The 26,596-nt window shown below is 56.9% G+C and overlaps 2 protein-coding genes across 2 annotated transcripts in view; one reads left to right on the top strand and one right to left on the bottom strand.

Moving 5' to 3' along the window:
* CPAMD8 (C3 and PZP like alpha-2-macroglobulin domain containing 8) overlaps positions 1-17,751 on the top strand; it is a gene marked incomplete at its 3' end in the record, with an annotated part of 44,116 nt that extends 26,365 nt beyond the window's left edge. Inside the window, 17 exon segments of the mRNA XM_036034491.1 lie at positions 458-607; positions 2,654-2,796; positions 6,511-6,573; positions 9,272-9,503; positions 11,707-11,802; positions 11,805-11,945; positions 12,926-13,124; positions 14,089-14,157; positions 14,236-14,295; positions 14,298-14,368; positions 14,370-14,390; positions 14,794-14,955; positions 15,038-15,100; positions 15,720-15,807; positions 15,810-15,903; positions 17,618-17,704; positions 17,706-17,751. Coding sequence (XP_035890384.1) covers positions 458-607; positions 2,654-2,796; positions 6,511-6,573; positions 9,272-9,503; positions 11,707-11,802; positions 11,805-11,945; positions 12,926-13,124; positions 14,089-14,157; positions 14,236-14,295; positions 14,298-14,368; positions 14,370-14,390; positions 14,794-14,955; positions 15,038-15,100; positions 15,720-15,807; positions 15,810-15,903; positions 17,618-17,704; positions 17,706-17,751 — 1,785 coding nt within the window.
* Positions 17,752-22,031: 4,280 nt separating this feature from the next.
* On the bottom strand, positions 22,032-25,577 carry F2RL3 (F2R like thrombin or trypsin receptor 3). The gene is made up of 2 exons (XM_028521910.2): positions 23,738-25,577; positions 22,032-23,467 (listed from the first exon to the last, which is right to left on the bottom strand). The coding sequence occupies exons 1-2, from the start codon at positions 23,844-23,846 to the stop codon at positions 22,398-22,400; spliced, it is 1,179 nt and encodes a 392-aa protein (XP_028377711.1). The 5' UTR covers positions 23,847-25,577; the 3' UTR covers positions 22,032-22,397.
* Positions 25,578-26,596: the final 1,019 nt, after the last annotated feature.

The following is a 26,596-nucleotide window of genomic DNA, read 5'->3' as shown; positions in this document are numbered from 1 at the left end:
TGCATTGATTAGGTAGAAGCCTGAATATTGTCTGATTGGGAGACAAAGGCAAGGGATTTCCATGAGAAAGGGAGGGGAGCAGTTACATCAGTAGCAGGAAGGCGTCTCTGTTGGTGCAGATGATATAACACAGTGATGTCAGTTCTAAACAGTTTAACACTTTTTTCAGCCAAGCAGCCATCGGTCCAGTAGTCATAATAACTGCCTTCTTGTCTTTGCAAACAGGTCTTTGAGGCATCAGGTTGCTTCAGACGCAGCCGAGAGGTTATTTTGCCCGGTTTTAGCCGAAGGTCTGAGGCATGGGGCGTGCAGGGCAGGTCCTCTGGGAGGGCAGCGCCAGCTCCGTGGGAAAGTGGCTCTGTTTGTGTTATTGGTGCCACCGGTGCCCGTCTCCTGAGGCTGTGTCCCGGTGCCACATGTGGAGGGAGGTTGCGGCAGGAGCACACCGGACCGTGAGAGCCAGTCTGGGCTGACTAGAACACCCTTCAGGGTATTGCGGGAAGACGGACCCTTCTGGTGGGCTGGGCTGACCTCCTGACGACACTGGCATTCCTTCGTCTTCCAGTAGCCCTGGGGCGTCACCAAGGACTCCGGGTTCACCTTTATTGCAAGGAGAGGTGTTCTGGGAGCTGATGTGGACCCCAGCTTGTGGGGTCTGCCACATTGAGGATGAGGCACGAGAAATTCAAACGGACTACCAAGTCCTGTGGAGGAAAAGGGACGGCGTGGCCACTCTCTCAAGGGGAGAGCGCCCAGACCCTTGCCTTGACAAGCTTTTATTCTTTTCTGGGCACATTACATGATGGTCCTCATTTACTATGCACAGGCTAGCTTTAGGTGGTTACCTTTTACAGAAAATAAAGGAGAGAACATTGCTAATTATATCAAAAAAGAAGGATATTGGCAAATGCAAAGGGAAAAGTGGTTGAACTGGTTACACTCATCCTTGGAAGGTTTAGCATAGATTTTAGGAAGTTACGTTAAAGATATGCAGTAAATGTTTGCTGCCTCAATTCAGGGTGAGGGAATTTTAGCAAAAGCAAGTCTCAAAGCGGCCTAGGTACAACGCAGGCCTGATTTCTCACGGGAGAACCTACCCGTGGGCCTGGGTCCTGTCTGGGCCCACACCATGCAGAACAGTCTCCTATAGGGAACCCACCACCCACTGCCATGCTCCTCTCATTTTGAAACAAAGAGTCTTGGGGATACAGAGGTGGGTGGGGGTGGAAGCTTCTAAGCTTTTATTGTTGCAGAAATTGTTTGCGATTCTCCCCAGTGAAAGCTCTTGAGTGGACCCTCCGGATGTACAAAGCAGATGAGAGTAGAATGTCATCAGCGTGAATGGACAGCCTGAACTTGGTAGGGAGCAATGATGTCCAGGTGCTTTGCTGAAAGGAAACCCTTCACATGGGGAGCAGGTGGCTGTGGTCTCAGGTGGCAGCTTCACTTGCAATGACATTTGTAGCTCCTGTCTGTCTGTCCTCCTCCTTCCTGGCTACAAGGGTGGGGGCGGTGCTGGCAGTGGCAGCGTGCACGAGTGTCAGCCCAGGTCCTGCTGGGAGCCCACGGAAGCAGGCCGTGGTCTCCACCTGCATGCACGTCCCATCTGAGGGTACTCTTTGTTCCAGTTTTAAAATAGTTTAAAACACATCCGCTTTCCCCCTTGTTTATACTATGCAGTACTTCATACATATGGAAAAGTTGAACAAATTTATAAACACCTGTATACCTACTACCTAGATCTCACCATTAACATTTTGCTGTATTAGCTTAAATGTCACATATATAGAACATAGAGTATATTTGAACAAATGGCTTGTTTTGCTGTATTAGCTAAAATATATTTATCACACATCTGTCTATGTCTATATTGGAACAAATGACATTGCAGTTACGTGTTTGCTGAGTGCCCCACGCTTTGAACCCCTGGGGCTCGCCAGCTCTTGGAATCCAGAGGTGCCGTTTCTGAGTCAAAGTAACCAGGTTTAAATTCCTGTTCACAGAGCAGAGTCAGCTGGTCCCTGATGGGGCTTCCCCTCAGTCCAGCTGCTCCCAGCAGTTAGCAGAGTGATGCGATGACTCTAACAGTAGTGACTGCAGCCCCCAGTTGGGGGCCGTTGGTCTGGGTCAGGTACAGCAGCAACTGATTTTTTAAAAGTCAAGGTGAAATTCACACAACAGGCAAGTAACTCATTTTAAAATGAACAACTCAGTGGCATTTGGTACATTCACAATGTTGGGTGACCACCACTTCAGTCCACTTCCAAAACATCTCCATCTCCCCCAGAAGGGGGAGATGTCCCCACCTCCTTCTCCTCCCCCATCTCCATGAGCATTTCCCCTCCCCCGGCCCCCCGGCCACTGCCAATCTGCTTCCTGTCTCTATGGCTTTGTCTGTTCTGGACATGTTATGTAAATGGAACCATACAACATGAGGCCTTTTGTGTCTGAGCCACGAATGTATTGGCCTTCCCTCTGCTCTGCCCCAGACGGTCACTGGGCGCTGCCACGACCGCCGCAGTCCGTGTTGCCAAATTCACAGAGCAAGGCCGTGACGCAGCAGCAATGCTGGCCCAGTGGCCCCAGGGTGAGAAGGACTGCTGGGGACATCGCATCGCTTCCTCACCGTGAGTCTGTATTGTCTGTTGCCTAGGAAACAGGACTGGTGGTGAGGACTGGTGCAGTGAGCCTGAACCAATGGCAGGATGGCAGCCTATACACCGATGAGGCTGTCCCTGCCTTCCAGCCCCACACAGGGAGCCTGGGGGCTGCAGCATCTTCCGGGCAACCTCCCAGGTAATTGCTGCCGCCTTGAGCAAGATTTTCTAACTGCACCCTGTTGATGTCTAAGGCTGGGGCCAGATCATTCCCTGCGGGGGGCTGTCCCATGCACTGCAGAGTTCGAGTAGCATCCATGTCCTCCACCTATCAGGTGCCAATTTCTCCATTGTGACAAGAAAAATGTCTCAGACATCACCCAATGTCCTGGGAACAAACTCACCCCTGACTTAGTGGGCTGGGGCACTGAGTATTCAGCCCCATCATGCCCAGTTCTTGGCCCCCTCCAGTGCACGGGCTGTGGGTGCAGAGTAAAGTCCATTGGGGAAGCAGAACTGCCTAGGGACAGAAGGATCATGGCAGAAGCTGGGGCTTGATCCTTTGGCTTCCAGAACTTCTGCTTAGATTCTATTACCCTTTCATTTTCCTCCTGGTTCTCTCTTTTTTTGAAGTTCTTTTTCTTTCTTTTTTTTTTTTAAGATTTTATTTATTTTTTGGAGAGAGGGGAAGGGAGGGAGGGAGAAAGAGAGGGAGAGAAACATCAATGTGTGGTTGCCTCTTGCACGCCCCCTACTGGCGACCTGGTCTGTAATCCAGGCATGTGCCCTGACTGGGAGTTGAACCAGTGACCCTTTAGTTCACAGGCTGGCACTCAATCCACTGAGCCAGTCCAGCCAGGGCCTGGTTCTCTTTTTTTCTCTTCTTTCCCCTCTAATTCTCTTCCTTCTCAAGTTGGACACCAAATAATTACTTTTCAGTCTTTTTTTATTTTGACTCTAAATGGTTAAGCCTTTTGAAAGCTATGAATTTCTCTCAGAGCACTGCTTTGGCCGCACCTGAGTTGTGCTTGAAGTGTTTTCATTATAGCTCAGAATATTCCCTTTCTGAGCTGTGACTTGTCCAGAAGTGTTTTAAATTTTCAAATGATTGTTTATGTGTTTCATCAGTTTGTTTCAAATGTACTTCATATCCAACAAGCATGGTCTGTATGATATTCATTGTCTGATTTTTATTTTGGAGACTATGTTGCCAGTGAGTAAGTGCTCGTGTCTCTTTGAATATCTAAACCCCCATCATTGGGTATGGGGCTTTCTATACATACTTTCAGTCAAGGCTCCTGATGGTGATACCCAGAACCTTCATATCCTTACTCATTTTTTGTTTGTTTGTTTGTTTGTTTGCTCACTTACCAATTACTAAGAGAGAAGGGTTCACATCTCCCCCTCAGATTTGTGGCTTTGTCCCTGGAGTCACGGAAACCTTTGTTTCATAGGTGATGTTTTCTCCTCTCTCCTGTTTTCCCCTTTGTCCCCTCCCTTCTGCTCACCAGCTGCCCACCTCTTTTTCCTCCCGCCCCCTTCATTCCTCTGCTTCTGCCACTAGTTCCTCCACCACAGGTCTCAGCCCTCCAGCCTGGGCAGGGGAAGGATGGTCTGAAGACTTTATTCCCCCAACTCTCTCTGGATTTAAGGGAGCATGAGCCAGGGCAGGGGATGCAAGCCTGGATGTCCTCTTTCCCACCCACTCCTGAGAGAGGGAGCAGAACCAAGGGGGCCGGGAATAGGGTCAGTGTAGTCAGCAATGCCACAGGATCTGTGTCTCTCCAGAAGCCTGAGGAGGGGCCCCAGGTGACTCAGCCTTTGTTTTGAACCAGAAGTGGACCAGAGGACCTTCTTCCCGGATGGGCCTGTCCATGAAAGCCCTCTATCTTTCAAGCTGTCTCTGCCCAGACTGAGGGTCTTCCTGCTCCCCCAGCCCCCTCTGCAGTAGTTCCTGGGTACCTGGCTCACACATTTAGCAGGAGTAAGGCAGGCCCACAAGGGTCTTAGTTTCTGAATTCCAAATAGGGTCATGGGCAGACCAGGCTCCTCCTACGGTAGTTTGGACACACACAGAGGCGTTTCTAGGTGTGGCTGGATGAGGGGGGTGGGATTCTGGCCCCTCAACTTCCACCAGTCAGCCACTGCCCCAGGGCCCTGGGGGCTTGGCCTGTAGTGAGTACAGAACCCCAAAACTATAGAGGTGACTAAATCCCAGTGCAGAAAGGCACAAGAAATGCCTTTAAAAAGCAGGTGTCCGTGCCGTTTTGTAACTGGATAACATTCTTATCCCGAGGACAAGATGTTTTCCTTAACCTAAATGCACATGGTGACATTTTTTTCAAACAGCATAAAAGGTTACATCATGAAACAAGCCTCCCACCTCCAGAGCCTCCATTCCATTCTTGGCGGCAACTGTCGTCAATAATTTCTTAGGTATCTTGCTAGAAATTTTGGGGGCTTGTATAAGAATTTTTAAAAGACATAAATGGGAGAAGATTATAATACTGTTTTGTGTCTTTTATTATTTTATTTTATTTATTTATTTTTAGAGAGAGAGGGGAAGGGAGGGAGAAAGAAAGAGAGGGTGAGAAACATCACTGTTTGGTTGGCTCTTGCACACCCCTACTAAGAACCTGGCCCACAACCCAGGCACGTGCCCTGACTGGGAATTGAACCTGCAACCTTTCGATTTGCACACTGGCACTTAATCCACTGAGCCACACTAGCCAGGACTGTTTTGTATCTTTTAAAAGTCAACAATGTCTTGCTGATATTCCACATTAGTACCTATGCTTACCTCATGGAATTACATATATACTGTGTATGTGTACATGTACATATATGTGTACACACATATACATATACCGATATACGTGTCAGTACAGTAAGGTGCATGCTCACCTCACTCGTCTGCACTGACGTATCATGTTCCACTGTGTGAATGCACTGTCATGCGATTGACCAGCCCCCTGCTGACGGAGATTTCAGCTGATTGCTGATTCTCACCGGGCTGCCGTGAACTACTCCATCTGCTTGTCCTTCGCACAGGTGTCTGTGGGCCTTTCCAGGGTGCGTTTCTAGGACAGGTGTTACAAGTTGAAAGAATGTGACCATTTTTAATTTTGAGAGGTTTCGCTAAATTTCGAGTCAGACTTACTGTTTTTAAGTGAAAGGACAGCCCCCAGGGAAGGGGGGCTGTGAGGCTTCCGAGCTGGACCAAGAATGAAAGGCGCTCTTTATGCCATGGGGTGGGGTGGGGTGGTCAAGGCCTCCGTGAGGCGCTGCAGAAAACCACGGCAAACCCAGGGAGGGAAACTAGCTAAGGGGAGGGCGGGGTAGTCCCTGCAGTCTTTGTCTTCTCAGCGCAGCATCAGAGGCTCCATTTCAAGGTGGCTCTGCCAAGCCTTTGACGCCTCCCCTTCGGTCCTAATCGTAGAGTGTTAGCCCTGCCAAGTGAAAGAATTAGCATGTTAAGTTCTAACCAAGCAGAAGGCTAACCCTTTCAGATAAAAGAATTAATATTTTATTTTAAATTTTAAAATTTTTTAATTTTTAATTTTAGAGAGAGGGGAAGGGAGGGAGAAAGAAGGGGCAGAAACACGATATAAGAGAGAAGCATCAGCTGGCTGCCACCTGTGTGCATCCTGGGGGGGCCGAGCCCTCAACCCGGGATGGTGCCCGGACTTGGAAGCAGACGGGCGACCTTTTTGGTTTGCGGGGTGTCACCCAACCAACTAGGTCGCATGGGGTAGGGCCAAAGAATTGATATTTTATATCCTAATGGAATAGGATGTTAACTGACAAGTGAATTAACACTATATATCCTAATTAAGTAGAATGTTAACCTTCCAGGTGACAGAATTAAGTTATGTCCATGCAACTTTAATCACTTTAAAAATGTTTTTCACAGAGCAGAGAAGAGGAAAAGGACCTTGTTCCCAGAAACGTGGATTTGGTGCCGTCTGAACGTCAGGCACAGTAAGCCTCCTTCCTCCGCCGTCCTCGTGGGCTGGCTCAGGGGCGCTCTCGTGGGTCCAGGCTGTTGCCAGTGGATTTGCCTGCAGATCTGATGCCCACATCTGGGTAGGACGTTGAGCATCTTTTTCTAACACATAAAACCCAAAGCCATGAAGTCAGCCCTGAATGCTGCTGAAGCTGGGATAAAACAAAGTGCAAGGGCTTTGTGCCCTTTATGACTCCCTCTTGGGGTAACTTGATCCGCTCTGTTTGCATAACGAGCTAATTAAACCGATGGAGTCCCTGGAACATGAACTCAACCGCACCTCCCTCCCCGTCGCTCCTCAGGGGACTCGGACTGCTGCCCGAAACCTGGCTGCTTTCTCAGCAGTTCCTTTGCGCAGACCTCCTGCTCTGAGTCCTCCTCGAAGCCGCAGAGCCCTGCCAAATTCCTGCCCAATGCAGCTGGCTGTTTTCTTTCAGTGCTCAGTGTGGGAACACCAATGGCACTAGTAGAAGGTCGTGCTGGCCTGCCCCAGAGAACCAGTGAGGTGTGAAAGTTCAGACCCCCGGCCACCCGGTGGGCCCACTCCCAAACCACGTCCCCCTTCTGGGCACGAGGTGCCACAAGGCACATGGCATGTGCTCCACATAGAACCGAGCACCCCGCTGGGGCCTCCTCCGTCTGTTCTCACAGATGTGTGTGCCCCCGCGCTGCGAAGGCTTAACTCCTGGTCCGAACAGATCCAGATGATTGTGTTTAGCTCTGGGACTCCAGCTTGAAGGCTTGCTGTCTGTCCATGACCATTCAAATGTAGCTGCTTTCTGGGCGCCTGGCGATGTTTTTGGTGCCAGGAATGGTGTCTTGAACAAGGTGGGCAGGGTCCCCTCACTCACAGAGTTCACGATTTATGCCCTAAGAGGCTTATTTGTCCATAGTGCCGGTGTTCTCGTGGCTGGCTGGGCACAGGGCTCGAGCAGCAGAAGAGGAACCCTTCAGAGCAGCTGACAGGCTCCCAGGCCAGTGGAGCCCGAGCTGAGTCCGACAGGGTGGACAGATAGGACAGGGAAGGGTATGCAGGTGGCAGGACCAGCCAGGGTGAGAGCTGGGGGGTGGGAGAGGCTGGAGGGTTTCCACACAGTTAGAGTGAGCTGGGAGGGGCCGTGAAGAAGGTGTGGGTGGGTGTGTGAAGGCTGCATGGGCTGTGGTGGGGAGGTGTGTGGAGAGCCACAGAGGGATTTGAGACTTGATATTTGGGGTATTGCCTCCTGCTCTGTTGCCTGTGGCTATGCAAAGCCCTGAAAGTTCTGCCACATGGGAAGCAGCTGAGCTTGAGCTGTGGAGGGGGTGGCAGCTGGTGACCCTTACTGAGGGGACGGTAGATACCACAGGTGTTGTGGCGCAGGTGGGTCCCTGTGTGCGGTAGCCTGGCATGTCTGGCCGCCCAGTGAAGCCCACCAGGTCAGGCTCCTGGAAGTGGGTGGAGGTGGGGTGGGCAGCAGGTGAGGAGCCACAGGCAGCCTGGCTCCCAGCCAGGCCAGATTCCTGCTCCAATTCTTGGGCTGCTCTTCGGGTTGTAGGTTTTATTTTCCAATGAGCACTTTTGCACCAAATGCTAAGACGGATCTCAAGAGGACATCCTGGAAATGCAAAGGAGACAACAGAGTTTGTCACCAGGGCAATCCCAGTGACCGCTGTGCCCTTGGCGGGTGCGGGGGGCGAGGTGGGGTGGTCTGGCCTGTCTCCTGGGCAGTGCCGTCCGACCTGCAGCCAGTCCCACATTCCCAGAGCTGAGCCGTGTCAGAGAGAGTGAACGGAGAAAAGTTCACTGGAATTACATATTTTATGTTTGTCCAAAGTGGTGTTGTTTCACGCAGTCAATTTAAGAATCCTGCTAAGACGTTCTATGTCCTTTATGCTCCTTCTTTCCTTTTTGTGGGAGTTACTCTGTCAGTTTCCTGGCCCTGACATGCCAAACGACCACAGACAGGGGACTTGAAGCAACAGAAACTTATTCTCTCGAGATTCTGGAGGCCAGAAGCCCGGACCCAGGTGTCGGCAAGACTGAGCTCCCCCCTGGAGGTTGCTCTGTTGTCTCTTCCAGCTTCTGGAGGCTCCCGGCACCCTAGGCTTGTGGCTGCATCACCCCGGTCCCTGCCTCTGCCTCCCCATGGCCTTCCGCTGTGTGTCTGCCTTGTCTTCACGTGGCCTTTCCCCCCGAATCAGAGCTTCCCTCCTATCAGGACACCTGTCTTTGGATCAGCACCCATCCTACTCCAGCGTGACCTCATTTTAACTTGTCAAGTCTGCGAAGACCGGGTTCCAAATAAGGTCACATTTGCAGGGGTCGGGACGTGAACACGCCTTTCTGGGGTTCATGAGCATGCCCTGAGCAACCGAACCCCTCGACCCAGCACCTTTCTCCCCTAAACTGGGCGGGGCACGCACTGGGAAAGTTTGCGTCTCTGAGCCCACATTTGGGGGCTTGTGTCCGCCATCACCCTGAGAGCCACTTGTAGTTCTGACGACAGCAAGTCAAGGCACAGGGTTGGCTTTTTGCTGTCACATGCTCCTTGGTGCTTTAAATGCTTATTTCGAGGCTGCAGGGGCACCTTCCTGGGCCCGGAGGTCACGTGGTCACAGTCATCGGTTCCCACCTAGCTGCTGCCGCCTGGCCCCGGAGAAGGGCCCCTGGTTGCCTGCTTTCCTGCAGTGACCCATCTGGCAAGGAGACGTTCAGCGTCCAGATCCCTGACTCCCTCACCAGCTGGGTGGGCGAGGCTGGGGGTCTGCCCTCTGCGTGGGGCCTGGGCATCGCCAAGCCCTCCCTGCTGAAGACCTTCAAACCCTTCTTTGTGGACTTCATGCTGCCCCACCACGTGGGCCGTGGGGAACAGGTCCAGGTCCCACTCGGCATCTACAACTATGTGGGTGCCTGTGCCGAGGTACTGGGCCCGCACCCCACGCAGCCTTTCCTGATGCAGGGGTGGCACCCATGAAGTCAGCAGCTGGGGGGATGGGCTCACCCTGGGGGGGTAGGTGGGGGCTAGCATCTTTGCTGTCAGGGAGGCAGGAGTAGGAGGGGGCCGTGGGGTGAGCATCTGTGATACTGGGGAGGTGAGGGATATGGGGTCATCCTGGGTGGCTGTGGGGACAGCGTCTTTGATTTTGGGGAAGCAGGCTGGGGGACGGTGCGGGGTGGCCTCTGTGTTATTGAGGATGCAGAGGCAGGCTGGGGTCAACTTCCAATTCACCAGCCCTCCGAGCTCGGGTGGGGCTGGGGTGGGCATGTGTGCCTGGAGGGTTGGGGGTGACAGATGGGACTCCTGGCCTGCAGGACCCCATGTATGGCTGGGCGCAGGGGGCAGCACAGCTTCTCTGTGAAGGGCCAGGGAACAAACATTTCCGTCCCTGCAGGCCAGCAGTCTCGGCTGCAGCTGCTGGGCTCCCTGAGGCTGTCGGGGCAGCAGAGCTGTCAGTCAACACGCATGTGCTCGGGCGAGGCTTCGAGCCCGCACGCCTTTATTTCTGGACGCTGACATTTGGATTTCATGTCATTTCCACGCGTCACAGAACATCACTCTTCTAGCGCCTGTCGGGTGTGCAGTGGGGGCTGCAGCCCCGCTGGAGGAAATGGAAAAGGCCTCTGGGCCAGTTTCTCATAGCGGCTGTGACAAAGTGGCACAAACTGGGCGGCTTTAAACGACAGAAATTTATTCTGTCACAGCTCCGGAGGCCCGAGTCCAAGGTCAGGCGTGGGCAGAGTTGGCTCTTTCTGGAGGCTCTGAGGGGAGAGTCCCGTGGCTGCCTGGCTTCTGGGGGCCGACGTGACCCTGGTGTTCCTTCTGCCTGCAGCTGCGCCGCTGCCCTCTGTGCCTCTGTCTTCACGTGGCCACCACCCCGCTGTGAATGTGTGTGTCCACATTTTCTCTTATAAGGAAGGCTGCCTGCCCTATTGGATTAGGGTCCACTGGTAAGACCTCATTGTAACTTGAGAACCCTGTTTCCAAATAAGGTCACATTTGCAAGCAGTGGGTGTCAGGCCTTCAACATATCTTTTGGGGGGACACAGTTCAACCCATAACAGCTCCCCTGGAGGAGACTGACCTTGGAGGTGGGGTGGGGGCGGGTGTGTGTGGCGATCTCAGAACCTGGTGACAGGGTGGGGGGTAGGCGAGGTGGAGGGACCTGTGAGGACCAAGATCGGGAAGGGGCACAACGGAGAAGGGGTGCTTGGGGGGGCTGTGCCTTTGTGCAGCTTGGGGAGACCAAAGGCATCTTTCCTCCCTGACCTTTGTCACCTTTGAACCCCACATCAGCTGGTGCGTGAAAGGAAGGGAAGGGAGAAGAGGCCCCATGGTCAAGGGCTACTCTGAGGGGCAAGGATTGTAAACTGAGGCTGGGCAGAGAGGTGAGTGTGCACAGGCTCTGCTGTCCAGCCAGGAGCAAGTCTGCCACTCTCTGCAGGGTGGCCCAGAGTCCTGGCCACGGGCTCAGCCTCACCAGGGCCAGCAGGGCCCTGGGAATACGCTGTCCTCCTTCTGCTGGCCCTGCGCAGGTGCACAGGGACCCCCAAGGCCTCTGGTTCCTTTCACTCAGAGGACAGAGGATAGGAGCTGCAGCCCCAAATGAGGGACACTGTGGAAACCAAGAGATTCCCCTCCCTGCCCCAAAACAGATTTCTGGCTTTTTCTGAAAAATGAGGACATCTGGAAAGGGAGTGGTGGGAATTTGTGACCTGAAGGTCTCAACACTGAAGGATCAGGGTTATAAACACACACAGAGACACGTGTGCACACACACGTATGCACACACAGAGCTCATTATGAAGCTGTAGATCTCAGCGGTGGGAGAAGGGTCAGCGGATGTGCTCTAGGGGACCACAGGGGGATGGTGCGTCATCTGATGCCCCAGGGTAGGTGTGGAGTTGGTCCCCAGGAGCAGGGCCGTGGGATGTGGGGAGCTGAGGGAGGGAGGAGATTCCTGTCACGACAGTGGTGAGCATTCATTCTCATTGGAACTGGTAAGGGGGCCTTCCCAGGAGGGCATGGCTTTTGGAGAGGGCCGGCAGGGCCGATGGTGGCAAGTGGGTGGTGGGATGTGCTGGGGGAACGCACAGATTCCGTGAGCACACGCCACCCTCTGCAGGCATATGTGAAGATCTCTGTTCCCAAGGGCATCCGGTGTGTCGGGCACCGTGGCAAACGTCGTCTGACCAAGAAGGTGTGTGTGGCTTCTGGGGAGACAGCCCACCTGGGTGGTTGTGTCCTTCAGCAAGTGACCTGGGACGCAGCAACATCCCTGGTGAAGGCCCTGTTCTTCTTCGGGTGCCACCTGCAGGCCACCTGGGGGCCCAGGCGCTGGCCACAGGCACAGGCCTCCTTTTGGTGCCTTGGCCCTGCCCTGCCTGCTCCTGGTGCTGCCCGGGGCCGTGCCGTGGGGGCTGTTCCTTCTGGCTCGGGGTGAAGCCCAAGAACCCTTCTGCAGGGTGGGATCCACGGCACAGTCCCACCGACAGCCTACATTGTGGCTGCATTTCCATTCTGGAAACGGATGTGGCCTCAGGTGAGCATGGGGGACCTGGGAGATCAGGCTGGAGGAAGGAGCGAGGGTCTTCCCTTACAGGCCTGCGTGGGCCTGGGGCCCGCTGCACCACCCCTGGCATATGCCCTGGGGGTGCATGGCACATTTTGACCACACACCTTCACAGCAGCTCCAGGTCTAGAGATGGGAAGCCTCCGGAGAGCCCGTACCCTGTGATCTCCATGACATTAGAGGGCAGAGTCACCTTAGCCTTCGGCTCCGCTGGTGCCCCAGGAACACCAGTGCTCTGCTCGTGTGCTGGATTAGTTCGTGCTTCTCATAGCTCATTTCCCCACGTCATCGTTATTATCGGGCAGTTTCCCTGGACCTAGGCCACCCCTGGACCTAGTCCACCCCTGGACGATGGGCTGGGTTTCTGCCCTCTGGCAGCACACTCTGGGGTGGGGGCGAGTGTGCTCAGGATTGGTGGACTTTCTGGAGGGGGCGACACTTGACTTGAGGCCTCGAGGATGAGAAAAGCCTGAGCAGTGGGTCTTATATGCCAGTTTGGTGACGGGTTGATGTTGGGAGTGGAAGTGGGGTGGCCTGGGCCCCACCTGTTTTCCCAGAGCCCCTCTGGGCTGGTCTGCTGTGCTCCAACTTCATTTGGAAAAAGCTGGCGCCAATGTGAAAGACGGTGGGGGTGGGGTTTTGAAAACTGCAGCTTCAGGCGATGGGAGCCGCAGAAGGGTGCAGAGCGAGGGGCTGTGAGCCGTCCAGTGCGCTCCTCTGGCCTGGGGTTGGGGGAGCCTGCAGGGGGCGCTGGGGCGGGGTGGCCTCCCAGGGCCCCACTTTCCGCTGCCCCAGTGGGGGAGAGGACACCGTGGCCAGAGCGCAGCACTGCCTGGAGTCCAGCGTAGCGGGGGCCTCGGATCCCCAGGTCAGCGCCCCGACTGCCTGCACGCTGACCCTTCTCCGCAGCCCCACAGCCCCCGAGGCCCCTGCAGCCCTGCGGAAGCTCCGCAGCCTGGCCTTCACACAGAGTAGGAGTCCCCCGCCTGCTACCCCAGAGGCCACCGTGGGGGGCTCAGGAAATAGTTCACGAACACACGTGTGGAGTAAGGAGGCATCTTTTGCTCATCTCTTTTGTTTATTACGTTACTCGTTCATTATCACATCTCCTAGAAGCTTCATTTGGAGGTGTGGTTTAGCCTGAGCACCACTTTCTTCCCCTCTAAATAGGGCACCCTGACCCCCACACCAAGGATCCCCAGCACAGGGTCCCCAGGCTTCCTTAAACCGCTCCTGGCAGGGTGCTGGGAGGCGGGGGAGGGTGCCTGCTTCAGGAAGACTTCCTGTCTTCAGGGTGTGAGTCTCCCAGCCACAGAATGACTGCCCCCTGTGCTGAGGGGGCCCCGCTCGCTGAGCTGCGGCTTCACTGAATGCCCCCAAAGTGAGCCCCCTCCCCTCTCCCCACTCAAGTCCCACTTGCCCCCATAGTCCCAGCAGCTGCACTGGGGCTGAGCTTCCGTTCAGGCTTTTCTGCTTAAGACATCGCCTGAAAAGTTGTTTTCACTGCTTAAGGAAAAAAGTCAGCAAGCAAAACTCTGAAACCAACCAAGTGGATGATGGTGTCTATTTGGGACTAAATGCTCAGGATGGGGAATAGGGCGCCTGGTCTCTCTGGGTTTGGGGGCCTTTTACAGCTCATATGAGCCTTTGCAAGTGGGCAGTCTTCAAGGGTGCTGAGTGGGGACACCTGGGGACACATCAGGACTTAGCCAGGCGGGAAGCCATTGATGAGTATTGTCAGGGGCACAGGAAGGGCTGGGCTGTCCCCTCGTTGCAAATCTGAGAGAGTCCCGAGGCCCTTCCTATCTCAGCCATCTCCACCTGGCACCCTCCTCTCACTGGGGCCCAGTCTTGGGGGCTCTTCTTGAGACCACATGCCGTGGGATGTCAGGCTGAACATGGAGGTGTGGCCCCTCACCTGTCTGGGCCTTGCAGATGGTGTCACTTGCTGGAGCCTGGAAGGTCCCCTGGACAGGATCAAGGACACCTTCCCGAGCTTCAGTGGTGGGTCCCACAGGCAGGTGCTGCCAGCCCCGCCCCACTGGGCACTGGGTTCGGGTCCTGGTGTCCAAAGGGCCTCAGCCGCCCCTTCCGTCGCAGTTGTCTCAGCGGAGGTGGAAATGACAGCTTATGCCCTGCTGACCTCACCTTCCTGAGCGACATGGCCACTGCCCTGCCCGTGGTGAGGTGGCTGTCCCAGCAGCAGAACACACTCGGGGGGCTTCTCCTCCACTCAAGTGAGCTGGGCAGGGTCAGCAGGAAGGGCTCGGGAAGAGGCAGGGTTACTACTGTCCAGGCTTAGGGCCCAGAGCTGGCCAGGAAGCCGCTGGTGCTCCAAGTTCCAGGGAGGCTCCTTGCTTGTAGCCTCTGGCGACATGGAGTCCAAGGGGAGGCCCAAGAGACAAATGCACTTGGCTCTGGGACCAGGGACACAGCCCCTGCCTCCAGGGTGCTGACCCGCTGCCCAGGGTCCTGGCTCCATGGGTGCCTGCACCAGATCGTCTCCCTGTCCCCTGTGTGTGGGTCTACAGCCTCCAGCGGTGTCCATGTTGTCCCTGATTGGGGCCAGACCTCTTGGGACATGGGACTGCTGGCTGACCCAGTCCTGGCACTGAGGGCAGCCTCCCCTTCCGTCCCCAGGATACATGCGTGGCTCTGCAGGCCTTGGCAGAATATGCCATCTTGTCCTACACTGGCGGCATCAACCTGACCATCTCACTGGCCTCCACCAACTTGGATGACCAGGAGACCTTTGAGCTGCACGGGGCCGACCAGAAGCTTCTGTAGACCGCAGTGCTGAGTGTTTCCAGGCCCGGGGGTGGGGGGCTGCCACTCGCCCACCCATGTGTGTCTGCGGGGGGATCACGGCGTCTTCCCTCCCCAGATCCCCAGCCTCCCCACGGGGCTGTTTGTGAGTGCCACGGGTGAAGGCTGCTGCCTGCTCCAGGTGAGGCTGCAGGGAGAGCGGGCACTCACGGTAGCAACTGGGACCCTGGGACCTGGGACCCGGGAGGGGTGGGAGAGGGAGGGGCAGGATCTGAGCTCAGCATGCGGGGTGGATAGGTGTGTTCAAGAGACCCTGGGACAGACTGTCAGCACCCCGTAGGCAGCCCACCCGGCTCACGGCGGGGTCCAGTGGAGATGACCACGTGTCCTCTTGGGTGTGGGGTCCCTCCAGGAAGATCCGCTGGACTGGCTTCAGCCTGGCCCTGCCTGTGGTCCCTCTGTCACTGAGTCCTAAGGTTTAGCTGAGCTCTGGGCTGGGGTGGGATGGCCTCATGGGCTCTGGCAGCAAGCGCTTGGGGACCCAGGTGAGCCAGAGCAAGTCCTCGGCCTCAGCCCTCCCATCTCTGACATGGGAGCCCAGACAGCACAGGGGGTAGGAGAGAGGGTCCTGGAGGTGGGCAGACCTGGGTGATCTATCTAAACAGCATTTGCCCTCTGAAGCCTAAATGGAATATGGCTGATGTCACTGTCATCATCATTCTGGCCGGCCCCACCTGCCCCCGCCTCGCCTCCCCCCAACCCCCTGGGCACCTAAGACTCCGTCCTCCCTTGCCCCCCAGATTGGTGTCACCTACCGTGTGCCAGACCCGGTGGCCAAGCCGTCCTTGCAGCTCCTCGTGAGGCTCCAGGAGCCCGAGGCTGAGCAGCCCGGCACCCTGCACCAGCATCCTCGGCCAGTGACGATGACCGGGCAGCCGACCAGCATCGCCAGGAGTACCAGGTGACCCTGGAGGTGTGCGCCAGGTAAGGCCATCTGCCCTGTGCTTGGGGACAGCATTTTGTGTCAGTCCCAGCCCACCGATAGTGATGGTATCGGCTGCACACACCGGGGTGCTCACCCGGGCCCCCCACCCCTTGTTGCCTGCCACAGAGACATTTCCTCCGACAGCGCTGCTGCTGTGGTGTCCCTGGCTCCTGCGGTTCTTTTTGTGATTGTAGGATGCACCTCAGCCGCCGGCTCAGGTGACAAAGCACAGGTGCATTGCTCACAGGCCCTGACGGGGGCGCAGCACGCCCGGCCGCATGGCCAGGCTGTGGGTGGAGGGAGATCGTGGACCTGGGGCTCTGGCTTTGTCGGTGCCCCAGCGGGGGCGTGTCTAGGATTTTGCAGGTTCACTTTTTATTGATGAATTTAAAATACAAGAGTGGGAATTAGGGTGCAGGAAGAGAGAACTGGGGTCACTCAAGCAGTCAGCTGCCTAGGTCACCCAGAGCTTTCTGAAGGGGGACCTCTGGGTGGGGGCAGCACGGCTCCCGGTGCAGCCGTTTGTCCAGGAACTGCCACACGGCCGGCCGAGGCTTATTCGAGAGCAATGGCTTTGAAACAGGTGCCTCCACAAGCAGAAGCTTAGTGTCAGCCTCACACATCACAGTCAAAGACCGTAATGCTAGGCACTTGTGCCACAGGTGGAAGGGAGTGAAGGAAAGGGCTGTTTCCGAATGGCTGCTGCAGACCCGGCGGCAGGCCGCCGGTGGGGACAGCTGTTTGCGGCCCCCGCACGATGCACCAGCTCCCACCTCTAGGTTTCCCAGGGGTGACGTCAGGACTGGGCCACAGTGGGTCCTCAGAGGGGCACATGCTGCTGCCCATGAGGATGCTCGCTGCCATAGCAATAACTTGGAAGCCCAGAGTGGGTGGTTGCTGTGGCAACCAAAACCTTTCCAAGCACCTGCCTTGACCTTGACCCTCAGCCTGCCGGTGTTTGCAAGAATCCACTGTGTGTGCCCCTGGGCATGGGTTCACTCAGGCCTCACCCTGCAGGAAGCCTCCCCTGACCACCACCAGGGCTGGGGCCACCCCATCCCCTCGGCCCCCCCTGCCCCCTGGCTCCTCTCCGAGTGTCAGCCTCCCTCCCTCCCTCTCTCTCTCCGTGAGACCCACACATGCTGGCCTCGGCTTCGGGGACCCCACCTTCCCCTGGAGTTCCGCACCCCAGCTTCTCCATCACCTCCTTCCCCTCCTCCCCTTCACCTCCTCCACCCTGTCTTCATCGCCCTCCCCTCCCCTCCCCTCCCGTCCCCTCCCCTCCCCTCCCTTTCCCTTCCCATCACTGCTCTGCTGAGCAGCCCCAGCTTCCGTGTCCCTTGGCAGGGCCTCTCTTCCCCGGCCCCTGGTCCCTGCCTGTTTGTGTCCACACCTCCCCGCCGCGGGTCTCTCCTCCCACTTCTGTTTTCTTCTCTCCCTTTCCCTCCTCCCGACTCTGAACCTCGTTTCCTGCCCCTCCGCTGCCTCCCGGGTCTGGGTCTCTCCTCCCCTGCTGAGGCGGCTCCCTCTGTCTCCCCGCTCCTCACAGCTTTCCTTGTTCTTTGCGGCCCTTTCCTCTCTCCCCCAGTCTGCATCTCTGTTCCTGTCATCCCCCGTATCCGTTTCTTAGTTCCTGGGTCCCTTTGCACCATCTTCTCAATCTTGCTAAGTCTCCCCGCCCCATCAAGTCCTCCCTCTCCAGCACCCTTGACCTACTAAGTCTCCCTTCTTTCCAGAGCAGCCGAAACCAGCCTCTGCCTATAATTTCAACTATGACCTGGTCCCTCTGGATTCTGGGCACCCTGGGCACCCATGAGGCCATGGACTTGGAGGAGGAGGCAGAGGACAGGAGAGGGCTGGTCTGCCCCCAGCCCCCTCCACTAGCCCTGGACCCAGGCGGGGAGCTGGGACCCAGACAGTGGAGGGTCAGCCTTGGGGGGTGGTTTCCAGGACAAGGTGGGGGGTCGCATCTCCCCAGCGGCATCCAGGGAGCAGCCTGTGTGTGCAGGGTACAGCCAAGCGCCCCCCAAGAGGACCAGGCCCCAGGACAGGCCTGCTCCTGAGATGCACTGGGACGACTGTTCAGGAAAATATTCCTGACACACAGGAGTCCGGTTCTGTTCAAGGGGGTGGGTATGGAGAGAGGTAGAGGGAGCCTTGGGGTGGGGAGAGACATTGGTCCTGAATCTGAGCACAAGAAGTGAGGATTTGTAGCTAAGGAGCTGGGTGGGGCGGTGAGTGGATGGAGAATGACTCAGAGGAAACTTCGGGTTGAGGGGCCTGGCTAAACCAACCTAACAGGATTCTTGCTGAAGGCGGGCTGGGAGATTGGTCACCCTCCCAGGGGTGGGCGGCAGGGGAGAATGGATGGGGGGTGGGGGTGGACCCTGATTAGCTACGAAAATGATCAGATATGGAGGGTGGGAATCCTGGCTAAACCGACTTAGGATTTTTGCTACGATTGACAGTAGCAAGATGAACACGGCAGTCCAAGGCTGGAGACCTAGTTGAAAAAGAGCCCAGAGGAGCCTGCATGGAGTTGAGTCAGGGAGAGGACCTTTGTCACCCCAGCGGTGGTAGTCAGACCACGGGAGAGCCCTGAGGGGTGAGGCTGGGAGGGGGCTTCTGAGCAGACTTCCCAGAGGGGGACAAACAGTATTTTAATCCTCACCCGAGGCTATTTGAGAAAGAGAGAAAGGGGGGAGAGAGAGAGAGAGAGAGATCGATCAGTTTGCCTGATGTACTCCCCGACCAGGGATCAAACCTGCAACCTAGTATGTGCCCTGACCAGGAATCGAACCCACAGCTTTTTGGTGTACAGGAAGATACTCCAACCGTCTGAGCCACCTGGCCAGGGCAAGCAGGCCAATCTTTTGGGTGTCTGTTACAGCAAACTCAACTCAAGAGGTTACAGCAGCAGGTTGAGTTGTCAGCTCAGCCCCGTACCTGGTCCAGGGCTGGCTGCACTGTCAGCCTCAGGCTCTGCCCTCTGAGCTCCGACCCCCCGGAGGAAGCTCTTGGCCGCCTCATCCCAGTGGCAAAGGCCGGTTCTAACACCCACTCGGCCAGCGCAGCAAGAATGCCTGTCCACTGGCACCCACCAAAGCCCCAGAGCTTCAAGGGTGCCTCGTCTGGTACCAGGCAGAGGGTTTAGCCCACGAGCATTTAATATAATTATTGATAAGGCTCCTGCTGGAATATTTTTTTTTGTCCCATCTGTTCCTCCCTTCATGCTCTCTTTTGGATTAACTGAATATTTTTTTTAGAATTTCATTTAAATTTAGCTAGTATCCTTTAGCCTTATTTTTGTTTTAGTGGGGATGACAATAGTCATCCTTAAACTTCCCTGTCTGTCGGGGGTGAGTGCTGTACCGATTCAGCAGCCATGTGTCACTGCTGAAGTCCAGTGTCTCCGAGTCTCAGCCTCGCCCCCGCTTCACACTGCAGCTGCCTTACGCACAGCTGCGCGCTCCCGAGCACTGCCACCCCCTTCCGTACCTGCCAGCTCTTTTCAGGGCCTTCTGAGGGGGTCTGCTTTTGTTTTTGTTTGGGGGGGTCGTTAAACTTTTAAATCTGAGGTCATCATAGGTTCACACACGGTTGTAAGAAATAGCACAGCCCAGGCTGGAGTGGCTCAGTGGATTGACCGGCGGCCTGCAAACAGGGATCACTGGTTCAATTCCTGGTCAGGGCCTGTGCCTGGGTTGTGGACCAGGTCCTGGTTGGGGGCTCTTGAGGGGCAACTGGTGGATGTTTCTCTCCTCTTTCTACCCCTCCTTTCCTCTCTCCAAAAATCAATCAATCAATCTTTTTTTTTTTAAAAAAAAGAAATAACACAAGGATCTCCATTCCCCCTCCCCTTGACACCTTGCAGAACCAGAACACAGTGTGACAGCAGGAAGCTGACACGCATGCGGTCCACCCGCCTCATTCCCCTGTCACCACGCTCACATGCGCTCATCTGCGTCTGAGTCTGCAAGCTCTCCTCCTGTGTAGGTTTGGGTGGCCATGACTCCAGTCAAGACACAGGACAGCCCCTCACCTCCAGGACCCCTGTTGCTGCCTTTCGGGCTGCCCTCATCCCTGCCCCACCTGCCCTCCACAAAGGAAGTGCGGAGTGTGCCACTTCTGAGACTGGCTTTCTCCCTCAGTGGAGACGCATCCTGCGGTTTTATGTATCAATAGTTCCTCTGTTTTCACAGCAAGCTGAGGTCCACAGATGGTTTTTCGATTTGGCTAGTGGTCCCACACAGGCTGCTCAGCCCTTCACGGAGGTGACAGCCCCGGGTGAGCTGTGCTGTCGCAATGGGCCGGGGCTGCGCCACGTGGAGGCAGGGTCAGGGAAGGGCGCTCGGCCCGCAAGACCTGTCAGCCCACAGAGACTTCCTCCTTCTCTCCCGCGCAGTCAGAGCGGCTTGTCTTCCTGACGCTCTGAGCGGGACCTGGTCTGGCTGCATCTGTTCCAGTCCTTTGCCGGAAGGAGGCCACTGACTACAGAGCTCCCTTGACTGCCTGGCGGGCTGGTGGACCCCCAAATGCACCCCATAAACCCAACTGCAGAGACCTGACCTGCCTGACGGGTGATTGGCCCCTGGTGGCCCAGCCCCCACCTCTGCAGGAGGGAAGGCCTTTGTGGGGGTGGCTGGAAGCCCTTTGGCCCTGACTCCCCAGCGGCAGCTGGAGCTCTAAGTACCCCAGCCTCCATCCCAGGGCCGGGCCTCCCTTTTCTGTGGACCAGAGCAGCTTCCTCAGCTGGACATTCTGCTCCAGGGAGGAGGGATGTTTCTGGAAACAGCTCGTGGCCTAAGGACTGTTTCTGAGAAGACATGACTCCAGACAAACCAAGGACACAGTATCCGAGCGCCCCTCAGCCCCGCCCTGACCTGCACCCGCACTGTTGCAGGAAGTGTCCCCCCCCACCCCCCCACCCCCAGTCTGGCCCCAGAGGTGCCTGAACGTTTAGTCTTGGGCGGATGCACCTGGACCTTACTGCTGTCGAGGCCTCTCCCCCGAACCCCTGGACCCGCACCCCACCTGGAGGACCACTCCCTCTGCAGCCCAGGGGCAGGTGCCCCACTCCACAACCCATGGAAGCCGCATGCTCAGAGCTGCCTTCTGCCAGGACCTTCCAGCTGTGCTCTGATTCCTTTGTAATCCTCCAGTCCGCCTGTCTGCCCGCCTCCCACGCCAGGTGGTATTTATTTCAGAAGCCCCTCCAGGGCCTGAGGTGGCGCCCAAGCCCATTTCCCATGCCCTGGCCCCTGCAGTCTGTGAGGGACAGGTCACTGACCTAGACCCCATTTTTCAATTGCTGGAGGCTGCTGGTGTAATAAAAGCTTGTTTCCACAGAGTCACTGGCAGGCTTTGGCCTTGGGGGGCCAGCCCCCCAAAATGAGAGTCCCAGTTCCCATCCGGTGCCCGGGCCTCTGTTCCTTCCTCAACAGCCCAACCTTCTAGGGCAGGGTGGGGAGAAGGGGGTTGCACACCTGCACCCCAAGACGATCAGATCCCTGGGCATTTGTAAGAAATTGCACCCCAACAGAGAGGTCCCAGCGCCCCCACTCAGGCTCCCCCAGTTGGCGGTGCCTCAGTACATCAGCACACCGGGCCACTGCCATGGGAGCACTTCCCTGATCTTACACTTCCCCGGGGTGTGTGTGTGCATGTGTGTGTGTGTGCGCATGTGTCCCAGGGCCGCCCCAGCTCATTTTCCCCAGACCAGAGACGCAGACCCAGTGCTCAGTCCAGGGAATGACCCCCACGGCCCTCTGCCTTGGGTGGTTCACTGACCCCCACAGGTGATGCCTCGGTGGCTCTTGACAACCAGTGCTGCTCTCAGGTGCAAAGAGAGGGTGTGGCAGCTGCCTTTCCCCACCCAGTGTCACCCTCCCACCCAGTTCAGAAAAGGCAGTAAACCGCTGGGGGTGAGGGGGCACTAACCAGGCACTAACCAGGTCCCCACTCCTGGGCCACCGGGGCGGGGGTGAGAGGGCCTGAGCCTTCTGGGTGGGGCTCTCCATCAGGTCCAGTGTGACACAGGAGGGAGCTGGCTGGGTCTGGGATCTGCATTTAACCCCTGTCTTGGTTTCCTGGGGTTGCTCTAACCAAGCACCACAAGCCAGGTGGCTTAAGACAACAGCAATTTATTGTCTCAATTCTGGGTCCTTCTGCAGGGCCTGAGGGAGGGCTTCTCCCAGGCTCCTCTCCTGGCTTCCGGTGGCTGCCAGCAACCTTTGGTGTCTAAGCTGTGGCCATGATCTCTGACTCCATGGTCACATGGCCTTCTTCCCTGTGTCCCTGTGTCCTCTTATAAGGACATCATTCATACAATGTTCAGGGCCGAGCCTACGTCAGTGGGACCTCATCTTAACTCATTCCACTGCACAGACCCTGTCTCTGAACAAGCTCATGAGAGCTTCCTAGTGGACGTGCATCTGTGGGGAGATACTCTTCACCCCACTGCAACCCCTCTTCATTGCAACCTGAGGGGCTGTCACACAAGTGAGGAGGACAAGGTGCCCATCCTCCGGCTGCGCCCCTCCCTGGAAGTTGTGGAGGAACTCGGCACCCAGCAAAGCAGCGCCTCCCGCACCTTGTCCCTGAATTCGGTGGACACATAGTAGTAGACAAAGGGGTCCACGCAGCTATTGAGGGTGCTGAGTGCCAGGCTGGGCATGTAGGCTGCGTACAGGTTCCCCCAGGCCTCTGGGCCTGGGTCCGAGTAGTGCAGCAGCAGCAGCACGTTGCTGGGCGCGAAGAAGACCAGGGCGGAGGCCAGCACCAGTGCAGTCAGCCTCAGTGCGTGGCTGTAGCGGCGGCCCCCAGCGGCCAGCGCGTGCAGTGCGGCCCCGTAGCAGAGCAGCATGGCCAGCAGGGGCAGGAGGCAGCCGAGCACGGCCAGGCAGATGAAGGCCGGTCGCCAGTAGGAGAGCTGGGCACCCATGGGCAGCACATCGTGACAGAGTACATGGTCCGAGCGTGACAGTTGGAAGGTCTGCTGCTGAAGCCCCAGGGGCAGCGCCAGGGTGGCCGCTGCCAGCCAGGCCAGAGCACAAAGCCCAGTGGCAAGGCATGGGCCTCGCAGGGTGCGGGCGCGCAGTGGGTGCACCACGGCCAGGTATCGGTCCAGGCTGATGGCAGCCAGCAGCAGCACGGAGCAGTACATGTGGCCGTAAAGTGCGGCTGTGTCCAGGCGGCAGGCAGCCTCGCCAAAGGGCCAGCGCTGGCCCCGGAGATGGTAGGCGATGCGGGGTGGCAGGGCCAGGGCCAGCAGCAGGTCAGCGGCTGCCAGGTTCATGAGCAGCACCGTGGATGGCAGCCGAGGCACCCGCGTGGCCAGCACCCACAGTGCCAGGCCGTTGGCAGGCAGCCCCACCCCCAGGGCCAGCCCGTAGAGAGCGGGCACCAGCCTTGTGGGCACCCAGCCTAGCAGCAGCGCCCGAGAGCTGTCCCAAAGGTCCAGAGTGTCACTGTTGTTGGCACAGGACCAGCTGGGGAAGCTTCGTGGACCGGATGGGCACAGGGTCACCACCTGGGGCTGAGTCCAAGGTCCCAACGTGCCATCTGAGGGAAGGAAGGGGGTGGAGGCTCTGAGAACCCAGGCATCATCCCCTGCCCTTCAGCTGGTCCCTCCTGCGATGGTATCCCACTCCCCAGGGGCTGCAGTCCAGGCCCCAGCTCCTAGGAGTCCCCAGGGCAGTGGGACAGAGCTAGACATGACCCGGAAACCCCCAGCCTGTGGGGCTTGAAGATGAGCTAGAAGGCCCCTAGTCCCCTCCTGCCCATCCATGATGCTTCCCCCCAAGTCCCCAGGCAGTGCCTGGAGTCACTCACTGTCTCCTCTCTCTGTGCTCTCATCCTCGTCGTAGACACTGGGGGTCTGGGTACCACTCTCAGGGCTGAACCCCAGTGCCAGGGGCCACAGCAGCAGGAGCACCCACATGCTGTCAGGGCTGGGCACCGGCTGCTCTGGGCTCTCCGGGCTTCAGCCAACTGGCCTTGGGTTTCCTGTCTGCTGGACCCCCAACACCAGCTTCCTGAATGCAGGCGAAGGAGGAGACAGGGCCCGGCGAGATAAGCCAGCTTCTGCCCCCAGCCAGCCTGTGGGAGGCCCACGGATGACCTGAGGTGGCCTGGTAGCCAGGGCCACTTTTTCTGGCAGAGGTGCCTCATGGGACCCAAGTACTGGGCCAGTAAGGTTGGGGAGGAAGTCCGGGGCAGCAGCCCCTGACCAGCCCAGGAAGCCTCTGTGGGCCAAGTGAGCACTTCCTGCTGGCCAGTCACAGCTCTCACGGCAGCCCGGCCTCCAGGTCACATCCCCCATCAGGAGCTCGTGGCCCTTCCTGAAGCCACCCCCCATGTCCACTTCTTGTCTCTCTCTGGTGGGCAAGACTAGAGTCCTGCCTTCCAGGTCATAGGTTAGAGCCTGTGAAGGCCCCCCAACCCTCGCATATGCACCCAAGCCCCTAGGATCTCTGTGGGGGCCGCCCCACCTTCCCGCTGCCTCAGTGGTACCCCAGCATGGCTCCCTGGGCAGGCGCAAAGGGAGACGCAGAGGGGGAAGGGGACTTGCGAGTCGGGTTGGAGGTGTGGGTCTCAGCCAGAGCTGCTGACCCTGTGGCCTTGCAAGGACTGTCTGAGGGTAGCCTGGCACTACCTCCTCTGGGAGCTCCTCCTGCTTCTGCCCTGGCCCCACCTCAGCCTGGGGCCCTAGGAATGGCTGGTCACAGCCACATCTGAGCCTTTGAGGGAGGTAGCCAGGCCAGCCGAGGTCAGGAGGCCACCCGAACCACGTCCCGGGGGCCTCCTTCCTCTGGCCCCTGCACGTTCCAGCATTCTGATGGGTGCCCGCTGTGCAGACGAAGGAACTGAGGCTCAGAGGGGAGGGCACTCCTCTTCCCTGCACACAATTCCCCTCTAGGGCTGAGAGAGGCCTCCAACAAGTCCTGCCCTGGGGAGATGCGAACTGGGGGTTCTCGGCCTTGGTGGTCTGTGCTGGGACATGGCAGCCAGGGGCGTGTGCCTGGGAGCAGGAGGACCCCAAAGGGGCAGTGGGGGCCAAGGAAGAAGGACGAAGGGTGGGAGAGGGGGTCAGATGTGGTGTGTCTCGGCACACAAAGCCCTAATCTAGTCAACCGCAGGAAGTGACTGAGCAATGCGGGCAGTCAGTGTGGCCAGAGGCTGAGACACTGAGGTCCCTGCCCCCAGCCCCGGGGTGCAGGGGACAGAGGCCTGGAGCAGTCACGCTGGACAAGGGTCTCAGCCAGGAGCCGTTCCCCATTTCTGAGCAGTCTCCACCAGGGACTAATTCAGCCCAGGCTCATGTCTCTGGGCAACACATGACCGATGACACCCTCAGCACAGGAAAACTGGGATGGGGACACCCTGTCACCCTTCAAGAAGCCTGTGCAGGAGAAGCTGGCAGCAGTGATGCCAGCCCAGGGCAGGTCCGGTCCCCCCAGGAGGGCTGTTGGACCCAGGAGTTCTGTGCCTAGGAATTTACAGCGGACACCCCCATGAAGGAACATATCTGTACAGGAGATATTACCCACAATGCAGAGCGGGGGGGGGGCCCATTGGCAGTGTCCCCACCATGGAGACAACCCTGGGTCAGGAGACGGAGGGACCCCCAATGGGGCAGGGAGGTGTAGGCTGCCAGCCTGTTCCTACTGGGTTCTAACCTCCCCTGGGGACCCGGGGGGCAGCTGCCTTTGCGAAGAGGGACTTGGGCCTCTACTTTTCTCCGCATGCTTCTTTGTACAATACATTCAGTGTACAATACAGTACAGTGACATTCTTTGTGTCACTTTCCATAAAAACTTACGTTAAAAAAAAAAGCAGAAAGATCACTTCAAAATGGAAGGAAATTCTGGCACATGCCACATAGATGGACCTTGAGTGAAATAAGCCGGACACGAAAGGACGAATACTGTGTGATCCCACTTACATGCGGTCCCTAGCGGAGTCTGGTCCATAGAGACCGGAGGTGGGTGGCTGGCGCCAGGGCCTGGGGAAGGCGCATTACTGTCTAGGCAGGGAAGAGTTTCTGTTTGGGAAGATGGGAAAGTCCTGGGCAGGAAGGGTGTGCGGGCTGCGCAACGATGTGCGTGTCCTGGGTTGGCCAAAAAGTCCGTGTGTTTTTTTCCTGTGAAATAAAAGACACATTTTTCATTTTCACCGATAACTTTATTGATTTGGATATTTTGAGTATGTCAGCTATCTCCCACGTGGTAGAATGTTGATTGTTCTCAATTAATGTCTTGATTTGATCACTATCAACTTTGACTGGCCTACCCGACGGTGGAGCGTCGTCTGGCGAGAAGTCTCCAACTCGAAGCTTCGAAAACTCTTGACACATTCGATCAGTCACAGCACCTTCTCCAGACGCTGCACACACCTTTTCTTGTGTTTCAGCTGCGTCTTTATCTTTCTTGAAACACTAAAGCATAATATGCTGAAAATGTTTCTTATTTCCTTCCATCTTCATTATTAAAATGGCTGCACAAAAATTCCCCCATTTTGGTGTTTTTTTAAATGCACACTGGCATGACAGCTGTCACAACACACAGCCCAACACAGCTGTTTCAAGTGGAGTCGGAGGCAACTGAGCACTGCTAGAGCCACTGTCTGAAAAAACCAGATGGACTTTTTAGCCAACCCATTACTTAATGCCACTGAACTGTCCACTTAAAA

The sequence above is a fragment of the Phyllostomus discolor genome, chromosome 8 (genome assembly GCF_004126475.2).
Source record: "Phyllostomus discolor isolate MPI-MPIP mPhyDis1 chromosome 8, mPhyDis1.pri.v3, whole genome shotgun sequence".
Taxonomy (NCBI): Eukaryota; Metazoa; Chordata; class Mammalia; order Chiroptera; family Phyllostomidae; genus Phyllostomus; species Phyllostomus discolor.
This window is presented reverse-complemented; position numbering and strand designations above follow the sequence as displayed.